Raw genomic sequence first — 12,500 nt, 5'->3', positions numbered from 1 at the left:
GTAGGATAAACAACAATAAAAAAGGTTCTTTGTTATACATATATTAATATACCTTGTTACATGTTACCTTGGGTCATTACATCACAATATTATTGCAACTTAACACGAAATTGTTGACATAAACTTAAAGAGAAAATAAAATATATATAGTGAAAAAGGAAGATCACAGTTATGGAAAAAATGGATCTCTTAAGTAAACAAGAACACTATCGTTTTAAGTTCCATTAGTAAAATGTTTTCAAAAATGTTATTATTAGTTTAATGATTATTTTAACGGAGAGGAGTTATTGAAATTTAGAAAAAAAAATCATATAGAGAGCTTATCAATGTTTGATATAAATTTCATCTTGTTTATAGTTAGGAACAAAAAGGGTTAAAAAAATGTGGTGTAGTCATAATGGCAGAAAAAAGGAAGAAAAACAAATGTTCTTAAAAAAAAATCTTGCTGTCCGGATACGAATCAGTTCGGTTAGAGTTCACGTTCACTACAGGTGTTCTTCATGGTTGACAGACAGCTATTTTGTGAGTACAGATGCATGGTTGTCTCTGCACTCAAGAATGACACTTATTACTCAAGAATGGCTAGATAGAGGTGTTATGCAGCTGTTCTTCTTGGCTTATTTACAAGACACATGTGTTTCGCAGGATCCCCCCCTCCCCCCTCCCATGTCCCTCATCCATGGCTCAAGATTATATGCTGACAAAATCACGAATCCAAAACAATATATCAACCCGATTTAAATGCATGTTCATTATAGAATGTACAACACTAAAAAAAGAAAAAGAAGAAAAAAAAAAAAAGGTATATAGATAATAATGACGCAAATAAAAACAATCATAAAGAAACATTTTTATCAAGGTGTTCAGCAGTGTTCTCTGCAGACTCCGGAACACACAAGGGAGACAGTCCAGTCAACCTCCGACGCATTTCTTCTCGAATTCGGACGTCCCGCAGGTGCCAGACGCCCTCTGGAGTTACTGTAGGAAGCAGGAAGCGCAGCAGACGGTTCGGTAGTAGGAGTAGCGGCAGAGGCGGGCCTGCTGGACCAGCTTGCAGTTCATGAAGCGGTCGACGCAGTTCCGTTCTGCCGGGGAGGGAATTGCGCGCTGAGAGGCTTGATGCGGGAGTGTTTGGAGGCATTTTTGAGGTACTGGGTTCCTGGTTTTATTTTGCATATTTTGAATGTCATTATATATATATATATATATATATATATATATATATATATATATATATAAATATATATATGTGTGTGTGTGTGTGTGTGTGTGTGTGTGTGTGTGTGTGTGTGTATATATATATATATATATATATATATATATATATATATATATATATATATATATGTATATATACATATATATATAAATATATATATATATATATATATATATATATATATATATGTATAGATATATATATATATGTGTATATATATACATACATATATTATATATATATATATATATATATATATATATATATATATATATATATATATATATATATATATATATATATATATATATATATATATATATTTATACATATATTTAATACTTTTGGCATTTTAGTCTGTGCTGTTTGTTACAATCATTTTTCCTACCTGATTTTTAAAAAATCTGCCTTTCCAGGTAAATATTCAATAAAATTCATTATGTATTTCATATAATTTGATTACATTTCAGATATTAATCTTGATAATTATTATGTTATTGATGGTGAATTTGGAACAAACAAATGAGTAAAGATGACATACTAGGGAAAAGTAAGTAGCATCAGAATAAGCTGATGAAGAGACGACAAAGAAGTAAAAGGAAAAAATCAATGCAAATCTTTAAACTAATTCCTAATCTCTCGAAATGAGTGATCGGATTACCTGTATACTTAGTTCCCGAGGGCCCAACACACGGCGGCCCGTTGCAAGTGCGAGTGATTTGCGGCTTCTGTGAAATTATGCAGCGAGTGGAGGGTCTCTGGTCCTGGTCGAGACACTGCACGGCTCTTGTCCTGGCTCCTCGACCACACGTCCGCGAACACTGCAGTCACAAAAGGAAAAAAAATGAAATGGAAAAGGGTGGAGTGGTAGTATGTGCCGAGGACGCTTACTGATTTTTATGTTGAGAGAAAATCGGGTAAGTAAAGGTATGTGTCCATCGCGTATATTAAGCTAGTTACACATAAAAATTTCGTTTTCTTCGAAATGCAAGATCACTTATAGAAAATGATTTATGATCGGGGTAACCCAAACAATCCCAGCTATCACGTGAATCCAGTAGAGGAATGTTTCCAATAACATTCCCATTACAAAACTGCAACACCCCAACCCAAATAAGAAACGATAACCAAAATAATAGAAGAAAAAGACGGAGAAACACCCACATACCTGAGACCAATCGGTGTAATACCAATGCGGAGGACACACATCAGGGTTGCAAGGTTGAGTGCTGTTCGGCCGAGAGTCAGGGTTGCACTCGATGTCCAGCGTCGCCCTGAAGGTCCCGCTGAGGAACACGACGCACACGACCTCTCGCGTGGTCGTTCCGTTCCCGCATTCCTTGGAACACTGGGGATGATTCAGAATGCTGAGCGGTTCCAAGTGGAAAGGGGGTATAGGGTGATTTTTATTTATATATCAATTTACTTATTCATTATATAAAATGAATGGATAGTAGATGAATGGTTAAACGAGCAAATACTTTTATAAAATGGTAGCAAATGAAATATGGAAAAAAGAAAGAAAACTAGTCACCTAATGAAATATACAAATAACACACGAGTACAGATACTGAATGAAGTTCAAGAATAAAAATCAAGTGGTATGCAGCTAGGAAATTGAATGAAATCCACACAAAAACAAGTTAGAAAGATGACGAACCAAATAAACAAACACATAAATCCACAAGCTAAAACAATAATGAAAACGACAATCAAGCAAATACAAGAACAACAAAAAGAAAAAGAAACGAATTACTAAAAAAAAAAATAAATAAATAAATAAAATAAACAAACACCCTCAACCCCCTCCTCCCCCTCTCTCCTCCTCCTCCTCTCCCTCCTTCCCTTACTTCTCCCCCTCCCCCTCCCCCTCCCCTCCTTACCGGCGTCCAGGGCCCCGTGAACCAGGCGGCGGCGCAGGCGTCGGCGCGCGCGCAGGGCCTGCTCTCGGGCGGCCGCTGCGTCTCGTCGCACTCGCCCTCCACGGAGTTGACGCCCGGCGAGCACCACACGCGGCGGGTCTGGATGCCGTCCTCGCAGCCGCCCGTGCACTGTGGGGGAGCGGGTGAGGGATGGGTGTGTGGATTTGGGCGCCCGTGCACTGTGGGGGGGACGGGTGAGGAATGGGTGTGTGGATTTGGGCTTTGGGTGAAGCGTCGGATTTTGGTGTGTGTGGATTTTAGGCTTTGGGTGAAGCGTCGGATTTTGGTGTGTGTGGATTTGGGCTTTGGGTGAAGCGTCGGGATTTGGTGTGTGTGGATTTGGGCTTTGGGTGAAGCGTAGGGATTTGGTGTGTGTGGATTTGGGCTTTGGGTGAAGCGTCGGGTTTTGGTGTGTGTGGATTTGGGCTTTGGGTGAAGCGTCGGGTTTTGGTGTGTGTGGATTTGGCCTTTGGGTGAAGCGTCGGGTTTTGGTGTGTGTGGATTTGGGCTTTGGGTGAAGCGTCGGGTTTTGGTGTGTGTGGATTTGGGCTTTGGGTGAAGCGTCGGGTTTTGGTGTGTGTGGATTTGGGCTTTGGGTGAAGCGTCGGGTTTTGGTGTGTGTGGATTTGGGCTTTGGGTGAAGCGTGGGATTTTGGTGTGTGTGGATTTGGGCTTTGGGTGAAGCGTCGGATTTTGGTGTGTGTGGATTTGGGCTTTGGGTGAAGCGTCGGATTTTGGTGTGTGTGGATTTGGGCTTTGGGTGAAGCGTCGGATTTTGGTGTGTGTGGATTTGGGCTTTGGGTGAAGCGTCGGATTTTGGTGTGTGTGGATTTGGGCTTTGGGTGAAGCGTCGGATTTTGGTGTGTGTGGATTTGGGCTTTGGGTGAAGCGTCGGATTTTGGTGTGTGTGGATTTGGGCTTTGGGTGAAGCGTCGGGTTTTGGTGTGTGTGGATTTGGGTTTTAGGTGAAGCGACGGGTTTTGGTGTGTGTGGATTTGGGCTTTGGGTGAAGCGTCGGATTTTGGTGTGTGTGGATTTGGGCTTTGGGTGAAGCGTCGGATTTTGGTGTGTGTGGATTTGGGCTTTGGGTGAAGCGTCGGGTTTTGGTGTGTGTGGATTTGGGCTTTGGGTGAAGCGTCGGATTTTGGTGTGTGTGGATTTGGGCTCTGGGTACAGCGTCGGGTTTTGGTGTGTGTGGATTTGGGCTTTGGGTGAAGCGTCGGGTTTTGGTGTGTGTGGATTTGGGCTTTGGGTGAAGCGTCGCGTTTTGGTGTGTGTGGATTTGGGCTTTGGGTGAAGCGTCGGGTTTTGGTGTGTGTGGATTTGGGCTTTGGGTGAAGCGTCGGATTTTGGTGTGTGTGGATTTGGGCCCGTGCACTCTGGGGGGAACGGGTGAGGAATGGGTGTGTGGATTTGGGTTTTGGGTGAAGCGTGGGATTTTGGTGTGTGTGGATTTGGGCTTTGGGTGAAGCGTCGGATTTTGGTGTGTGTGGATTTGGGCTTTGGGTGAAGCGTCGGATTTTGGTGTGTGTGGATTTGGGCTTTGGGTGAAGCGTCGGGTTTTGGTGTGTGTGGATTTGGGCTTTGGGTGAAGCGTCGGGTTTTGGTGTGTGTGGATTTGGGCTTTGGGTGAAGCGTCGGGTTTTGGTGTGTGTGGATTTGGGCTTTGGGTGAAGCGTCGGGTTTTGGTGTGTGTGGATTTGGGCTTTGGGTGTAGCGGCGTGTTTTGGTGTGTGTGGATGTGGGCTTTGGGTGAAGCGTCGGGTTTTGGTGTGTGTGGACTTGGGCTTTGAGTGGAGCGTTGGGTTTTGGTGTGTGTGGATTTGGGCTTTGGGTGAAGCGTCGGGTTTTGGTGTGTGTGGATTTGGGCTTTGGGTGAAGCGTCGGGTTTTGGTGTGTGTGGATTTGGGCTTTGGGTGAAGCGTCGGATTTTGGTGTGTGTGGATTTGGGCTTTGGGTGAAGCGTCGGATTTTGGTGAGTGTGGATTTGGGCTTTGGGTGAAGCGTCGGATTTTGGTGTGTGTGGATTTGGGCTTTGGGTGAAGCGTCGGATTTTGGTGTGTGTGGATTTGGGCTTTGGGTGAAGCGTCGGATTTTGGTGTGTGTGGATTTGGGGTTTGGGTGAAGCGTCGGATTTTGGTGTGTGTGGATTTGGGCTTTGGGTGAAGCGTCGGGTTTTGGTGTGTGTGGATTTGGGCTTTGGGTGAAGCGTCGGGTTTTGGTGTGTGTGGATTTGGGCTTTGGGTGAAGCGTCGGGTTTTGGTGTGTGTGGATTTGGGCTTTGGGTGAAGCGTCGGATTTTGGTGTGTGTGGATTTGGGCCCGTGCACTCTGGGGGGAACGGGTGAGGAATGGGTGTGTGGATTTGGGCGCTCGTGCACTCTGGGGGGAACGGGTGAGGAATGGGTGTGTGGATTTGGGCTTTGGGTGAAGCGTCGGGTTTTGGTGTGTGTGGATTTGGGCTTTGGGTGAAGCGTCGGGTTTTGGTGTGTGTGGATTTGGGCTTTGGGTGAAGCGTCGGATTTTGGTGTGTGTGGATTTGGGTTTTGGGTGAAGCGTCGGATTTTGGTGTGTGTGGATTTGGGCTTTGGGTGAAGCGTCGGGTTTTGGTGTGTGTGGATTTGGGCTTTGGGTGAAGCGTCGGATTTTGGTGTGTGTGGATTTGGTCTTTGGGTGAAGCGTCGGATTTTGGTGTGTGTGGATTTGGGCTTTGGGTGAAGCGTCGGATTTTGGTGTGTGTGGATTTGGGCTTTGGGTGAAGCGTCGGATTTTGGTGTGTGTGGATTTGGGCTTTGGGTGAAGCGTCGGATTTTGGTGTGTGTGGATTTGGGCTTTGGGTGAAGCGTCGGATTTTAGTGTGTGTGGATTTGGGCTTTGGGTGAAGCGTCGGATTTTGGTGTGTGTGGATTTGGGCTTTGGGTGAAGCGTCGGATTTTGGTGTGTGTGGATTTGGGCTTTGGGTGCAGCGTCGGGTTTTGGTGTGTGTGGATTTGGGGTTTGGGTGAGGCGTCGGATTTTGGTGTGTGTGGATTTGGGCTTTCGGTGAAGCGTCGGATTTTGGTGTGTGTGGATTTGGGCTTTGGGTGAAGCGTCGGATTTTGGTGTGTGTGGATTTGGGCTTTGGGTGAAGCGTCGGGTTTTGGTGTGTGTGGATTTGGGCTTTGGGTGAAGCGTCGGATTTTGGTGTGTGTGGATTTGGGCTTTGGGTGAAGCGTCGGATTTTGGTGTGTGTGGATTTGGGCTTTGGGTGAAGCGTCGGATTTTGGTGTGTGTGGATTTGGGCTTTGGGTGAAGCGTCGGATTTTGGTGTGTGTGGATTTGGGCTTTGGGTGAAGCGTCGGATTTTGGTGTGTGTGGATTTGGGCTTTGGGTGAAGCGTCGGATTTTGGTGTGTGTGGATTTGGGCTTTGGGTGAAGCGTCGGATTTTGGTGTGTGTGGATTTGGGCTTTGGGTGAAGCGTCGGATTTTGGTGTGTGTGGATTTGGGCTTTGGGTGAAGCGTCGGATTTTGGTGTGTGTGGATTTGGGCTTTGGGTGAAGCGTCGGATTTTGGTGTGTGTGGATTTGGGCTTTGGGTGAAGCGTCGGATTTTGGTGTGTGTGGATTTGGGCTTTGGGTGAAGCGTCGGATTTTGGTGTGTGTGGATTTGGGCTTTGGGTGAAGCGTCGGATTTTGGTGTGTGTGGATTTGGGCTTTGGGTGAAGCGTCGGGTTTTGGTGTGTGTGGATTTGGGCTTTGGGTGAAGCGTCGGATTTTGGTGTGTGTGGATTTGGGCTTTGGGTGAAGCGTGGGATTTTGGTGTGTGTGGATTTGGGCTTTGGGTGAAGCGTGGGATTTTGGTGTGTGTGGATTTGGGCTTTGGGTGAAGCGTCGGATTTTGGGGTGTGTGGATTTGGGCTTTGGGTGAAGCGTCGGATTTTGGTGTGTGTGGATTTGGGCTTTGGGTGAAGCGTCGGATTTTGGTGTGTGTGGATTTGGGCTTTGGGTGAAGCGTCGGATTTTGGTGTGTGTGGATTTGGGCTTTGGGTGAAGCGTCGGATTTTGGTGTGTGTGGATTTGGGCTTTGGGTGAAGCGTCGGATTTTGGTGTGTGTGGATTTGGGCTTTGGGTGAAGCGTCGGATTTTGGTGTGTGTGGATTTGGGCTTTGGGTGAAGCGTCGGATTTTGGTGTGTGTGGATTTGGGCTTTGGGTGAAGCGTCGGATTTTGGTGTGTGTGGATTTGGGCTTTGGGTGAAGCGTCGGATTTTGGCGTGTGCGGATTTGGGCTTTGGGTGAAGCGTAGGATTTTGGTGTGTGTGGATTTGGGCTTTGCGTGAAGCGTCGGATTTTGGTGTGTGTGGATTTGGGCTTTGGGTGAAGCGTCGGATTTTGGTGTGTGTGGCTTTGGGCTTTGGGTGAAGCGTCGGATTTTGGTGTGTGTGGATTTGGGCTTTGGGTGAAGCGTCGGATTTTGGTGTGTGTGGATTTGGGCTTTGGGTGAAGCGTCGGATTTTGGTGTGTGTGGATTTGGGCTTTGGGTGAAGCGTCGGATTTTGGTGTGTGTGGATTTGGGCTTTGGGTGAAGCGTCGGATTTTGGTGAGTGTGGATTTGGGCTTTGGGTGAAGCGTCGGATTTTGGTGTGTGTGGATTTGGGCTTTGGGTGAAGCGTCGGATTTTGGTGTGTGTGGATTTGGGCTTTGGGTGAAGCGTCGGATTTTGGTGTGTGTGGATTTGGGCTTTGGGTGAAGCGTCGGATTTTGGTGTGTGTGGATTGGGGCTTTGGGTGGAGCGTCGGATTTTGGTGAGTGTGGATTTGGGCTTTGGGTGAGGCGTCGGATTTCGGTGTGTGTGGTTTTGGGCTTTGGGTGACGCGCCGGATTTTGGTGAGTGTGGATTTGGGCTTTGGGTGAAGCGTCGGATTTTGGTGTGTGTGGATTTGGGCTTTGGGTGAAGCGTCGGGTTTTGGTGTGTGTGGATTTGGGCTTTGGGTGAAGCGTCGGATTTTAGTGTGTGTGGATTTGGGCTTTGGGTGAAGCGTCGGATTTTGGTGTGTGTGGATTTGGGCTTTGGGTGAAGCGTCGGATTTTGGTGTGTGTGGATTTGGGCTTTGGGTGAAGCGTCGGATTTTGGTGTGTGTGGATTTGGGCTTTGGGTGAAGCGTCGGATTTTGGTGAGTGTGGATTTGGGCTTTGGGTGAAGCGTCGGATTTTGGTGTGTGTGGATTTGGGCTTTGGGTGAAGCGTCGGATTTTGGTGTGTGTGAATGGATAAATGGAAGCCAGTCGATGAATATGTATAGGGAGATGCACGTATGCAAGCGAGCAGATACTCACATACACAGACTAACACTCAGACACACCTAGACCAAAGTACATAGATTTATGCATATATACATATATACCCATATCCTTTCAGCTTTGTCGATATGCACTCACTTACCCATTCATCCACCAACCTAACCTACCCTACCCACCCACCCACTCACCCATCCACCAATCTAACACACCCAACCCATCCACCCACCCACCCCATCCACCCACCCACCCCATCCACCCACTTACCCACTCACCCATCCACCAATCTAACACACCCAATCCATCCACCCACCCACCCTATCCACCCACAAACCCACCCACCCACCCTATCCACCCACCCACCCTATCATCCACCCACCCATCCACCCACCCACCCACTGACCCATCCACCAATCTAACATACCCAACCCATCCACTCACCCACCCACCCCATCCAATCACCCACTTACTCACTCACCCATCCATCCACTTACCCACTCACACATCCTATCCATCCACCCACTTACCCACTCACACATCTTATCCATCCACCCACTTACCCACTCACAGACTCACCCACCCTATCCATCCACCCACCCACCCACCCCGCCCAACCCAACCCACCCACCCCAACCCAACCCACCTACCCACCCCAACCCACCTCCTCCGACCAATCCGTGTAGAACCAGGTGTGGTGGGCGCAGGTGTGCCCGTGACACAGCTCCTGCTTGGGCGGCTTCTCCTGGACGTTGCACTGGTCGTCTGGCACCTTCCGGCCCTCCGCTAGACACGTGACCTGGCGGGACTTGAGGCCAGTGCCACACTCCACGGAGCACTAGGAAGCGGGAGAGAAAGAGGGGAATAATGAGATGAAATAGGAGTAAACGAGGAAGGATGTTGTGTGGGAAATTCGTGTGTGTGTGTGTGGGTTTGAGTTTCTATTTATTTATTTAATTATTTATTTATTTTTTGGTTTGTATGTGGTTGGTTGTGTGGATGGCGTTGGGTTGTGTGTTTAGATGTGTATGTGAATGCGTGGTCATGTGGAGAATAGATAACATCATGTTTTGTAGATCGTCTGATGAATTCACCGCTATTTCACATCCTACAAACCCGATCACAGAAAACGGTCACAGCCAGGACTTTTCGAAGGGATAACTCGACCATTCCTCCTCTCCTTACCTGACTCCACGCCGTGACTTCCCAGCGCGTACACGGGGCCATAGTACAAGGCTGAATCAGGGGCACCATCGTTTGCAGGCTAGGTGAAGGGCAGGTGGCAGGGGGTACAGCTCGGATGAGGGTAGGTGTCACTTCCTGAACGCATGCCCAGGTTCTTGTCGTGATGCCAGTGCCGCAGGTGACGGAGCACTGAGACCATTCACCTAACTGCCACCTGTGAAGGAAGGTAATTGTATGATTAGGAGAGAGAGAGAGAGAGAGAGAGAGAGAGAGAGAGAGAGAAGAGAGAGAGAGAAGAGAGAGAGAGAGAGAGAGAGAGAGAGAGAGAGACAGACAGACAGACAGACAGACAGAGAGACAGAGAGACAGACAGACAGACAGATAGATAGATAGATAGATAGAGAGAGAGATAGAGAGGGGGGGGGGAGGAAGAGGAAGAGGAAGGAGGAGGAGGAGAGAGGAGAGAGAGAGAGAGAGAGAGAGAGAGAGAGAGAGAGAGAGAGAGAGAGAGAGAGAGAGAGAGAGAGAGAGAGAGAGAGACAGGAGAGAGAGAGAGAGAGAGAGAGAGAGAGAGAGAGAGAGAGAGAGAGAGAGAGAGAGAGAGAGAGAGAGAGAGAGAGAGAGAGAGAGAGAGAGAGAGAGAGAGAGAGAGAGAGAGAGAGATAGGAAGAAAGAGAGGGAGAGAGAGAGAGGGGGGGGGGGGGAGATAGAGAGAGTTGTAGTGGACCCTGAGTTCCACTTTGTTTTTACTTTATTTAATTATACCTCGCTAGTACCAATGCTTGCTATTTATTTTTTGATGTCTTGTCTTACACCATTTTAAGCGATTGCTGTGAACCATAAACAAGCAGTTAACAGCCAACATCTCAGGGGGAGGGGGGGGGGTGAAGTTTCCGCCTACCTTTTTGGCGGATTTTCGGCAGTTCACCCTGACCCTCGGAGCTGGCTGGATGTGTGTCCTCTTGTTTACGTTTTGTGATTGCTATTTGTGAAGCGTTTTGTGCAACGCGCCCGGTGTCATTTTTATTTATTAATTTTTTATTTATTATTATTTTTTTAACTATTTATAATAAACTCTTAAAGTGAAGATCCTTTCTTTTATCTTTTATATTATATGTGCAAAGCGCTCAAGGTGCAAACTTACTCGGAACCCAGCCAGACCCACCACGAGTGTCAGAGTGGGCTCGCGAACCACCGCAAAGGGTGTTCGCTACAGACGGTGAAAGAGAGAGGGAGGGAGAGAGAGAGAGAGATAAATAGATAGATAGAAAGAGAGAGAGATAGATAGATAGATAGATAGATAGATAGATAGATAGATAGATAGATAGAGATAGAGATATAGATAGATAGATAGATAGATAGATAGATAGATAGAGAGAGAGAGAGAGAGAGAGAGAGAGAGAGAGAGAGAGAGAGAGAGAGAGAGAGAATGTATATTTTGGGAATCCACTAGCATTTATTTTAAAACAGTCTACCTTAGAATCTATTGAGAATAAAAATGTTCTTTTTTGAATTACAAGATCTGATAACGAACATGAATACTCATGTATCAGTAACATTTTGATACCATTGCACTTTGCCAGTATTTTTTTTTTTATACCAGGAAGATAAGTTTATACTATACCACAAAAGTGTTTGAAACCAGGGGTGTCATTTTTGTAGGAGCGGGGGGGGGGGGGCTAGGGGTCGGGGGTAATTCTCTAAGAATGTAATTGCTCCCTCAAGGTCCGTCTTGCTCCCCCCCCCAACCCCAACCCATATTAATTCAGGCAGATTGGCTTTGCCAAAATCTCACCCAAGAGGCGGAAAATACACAATAATTGTGAAAATAATGATGAAAAATAATAACGATGATGATAATGATAATAGAAATGATGATGATGATGATGATGATGATGATGATGATGATGATGATGATGATGATGATGATGATGATGAATACAATAATTATAATGAATATAATGATAACAATAATGATAACAATAACAATAATAACAACAATAATATAATAATAATGATGAAAATAAAATGAAAATAACCATGATAGATATAACAGCCTAATTAATAATGATAACAGAAATAAATGAAAGTCAGTAAAATGACACCCCCCCAAAAAAAAAAAATATATATTATTAATATTGGGATAAAAATAATAATAATAACATAGAAATTGAAATCAGTGTTGCCAACTCACTCGGGCGGGCAGGGTCGCGGGTTGCAATGAACTGTTTGCGGTGGTGGTTTGGGCGCCTGGCACCTGTCCTCTGTCAGTACGGTGCCGCCCACGCCCGTGCAGATGTACACCGTCTGCTGCTGTCCTGAGAGTGAGTAAATAATAAGCTAAGCGATTACGACGTGAAAGTTCTGGAAGGGTCTGGCCTACGACTGCGTTTGGTAACACTGCAGAGTGGCCAGGCATTTTTCTTCCATTTTCTTTTTTTTTTTTTTTTTTGCTTGTTTTTCTTTCTTTCTCTTCTCGTCTCTCGTCTATCTCTCTCTCTCGCTTGCTCTCTCTCTCTCTCTCTCTCTCTCTCTCTCTCTCTCTCTCTCTCTCTCTCTCTCTCTCTCTCTCTCTCTCTCTCTCTCTCTCTCTCTCTCTCTCTCTCTTTCTCTCTCTCTCACTCTCTCTCTCCCCTTCCTCACTCACTTTTTCTCTCCCTCTCCCGCTCCTCTCTCTTTCTCTTCCTCCCTCCCCCCTCTCTCTCTCCCTCCCCCTCCCCCATCTCTCTCTTTCACTATCACATCAACTCATCACAGAATAATAATTGTTATGTCACCATATCCTGATTAATAACATCACAAACCACCATCACATCTAAAATTATTTACTGTATGTTACAATTGTTCGTCACACCATCATTAATAGTCATTTTATATCAAATACTTATAGTATCACATCTTGTC

The 12,500-nt window shown here is 46.1% G+C and overlaps 1 protein-coding gene across 1 annotated transcript in view; it reads right to left on the bottom strand.

Annotated features, from left to right (window-relative positions):
• Positions 1-25: 25 nt before the first annotated feature.
• LOC113817757 (ADAMTS-like protein 4) overlaps positions 26-12,500 on the bottom strand; it is a 91,447-nt gene continuing 78,972 nt past the window's right edge. Inside the window, exons 5-11 of the mRNA XM_070140105.1 lie at positions 11,791-11,914; positions 9,597-9,810; positions 9,076-9,249; positions 3,103-3,270; positions 2,388-2,567; positions 1,881-2,040; positions 26-1,085 (exon numbers count right to left, since the gene is read on the bottom strand). Coding sequence (XP_069996206.1) covers positions 976-1,085; positions 1,881-2,040; positions 2,388-2,567; positions 3,103-3,270; positions 9,076-9,249; positions 9,597-9,810; positions 11,791-11,914 — 1,130 coding nt within the window. The 3' untranslated portion in view covers positions 26-975. The remainder of the gene's footprint in view (positions 1,086-1,880; positions 2,041-2,387; positions 2,568-3,102; positions 3,271-9,075; positions 9,250-9,596; positions 9,811-11,790; positions 11,915-12,500) is intronic.

Source organism: Penaeus vannamei, chromosome 26, assembly GCF_042767895.1.
Source record: "Penaeus vannamei isolate JL-2024 chromosome 26, ASM4276789v1, whole genome shotgun sequence".
NCBI lineage: Eukaryota > Metazoa > Arthropoda > Malacostraca > Decapoda > Penaeidae > Penaeus > Penaeus vannamei.
This window is presented reverse-complemented; position numbering and strand designations above follow the sequence as displayed.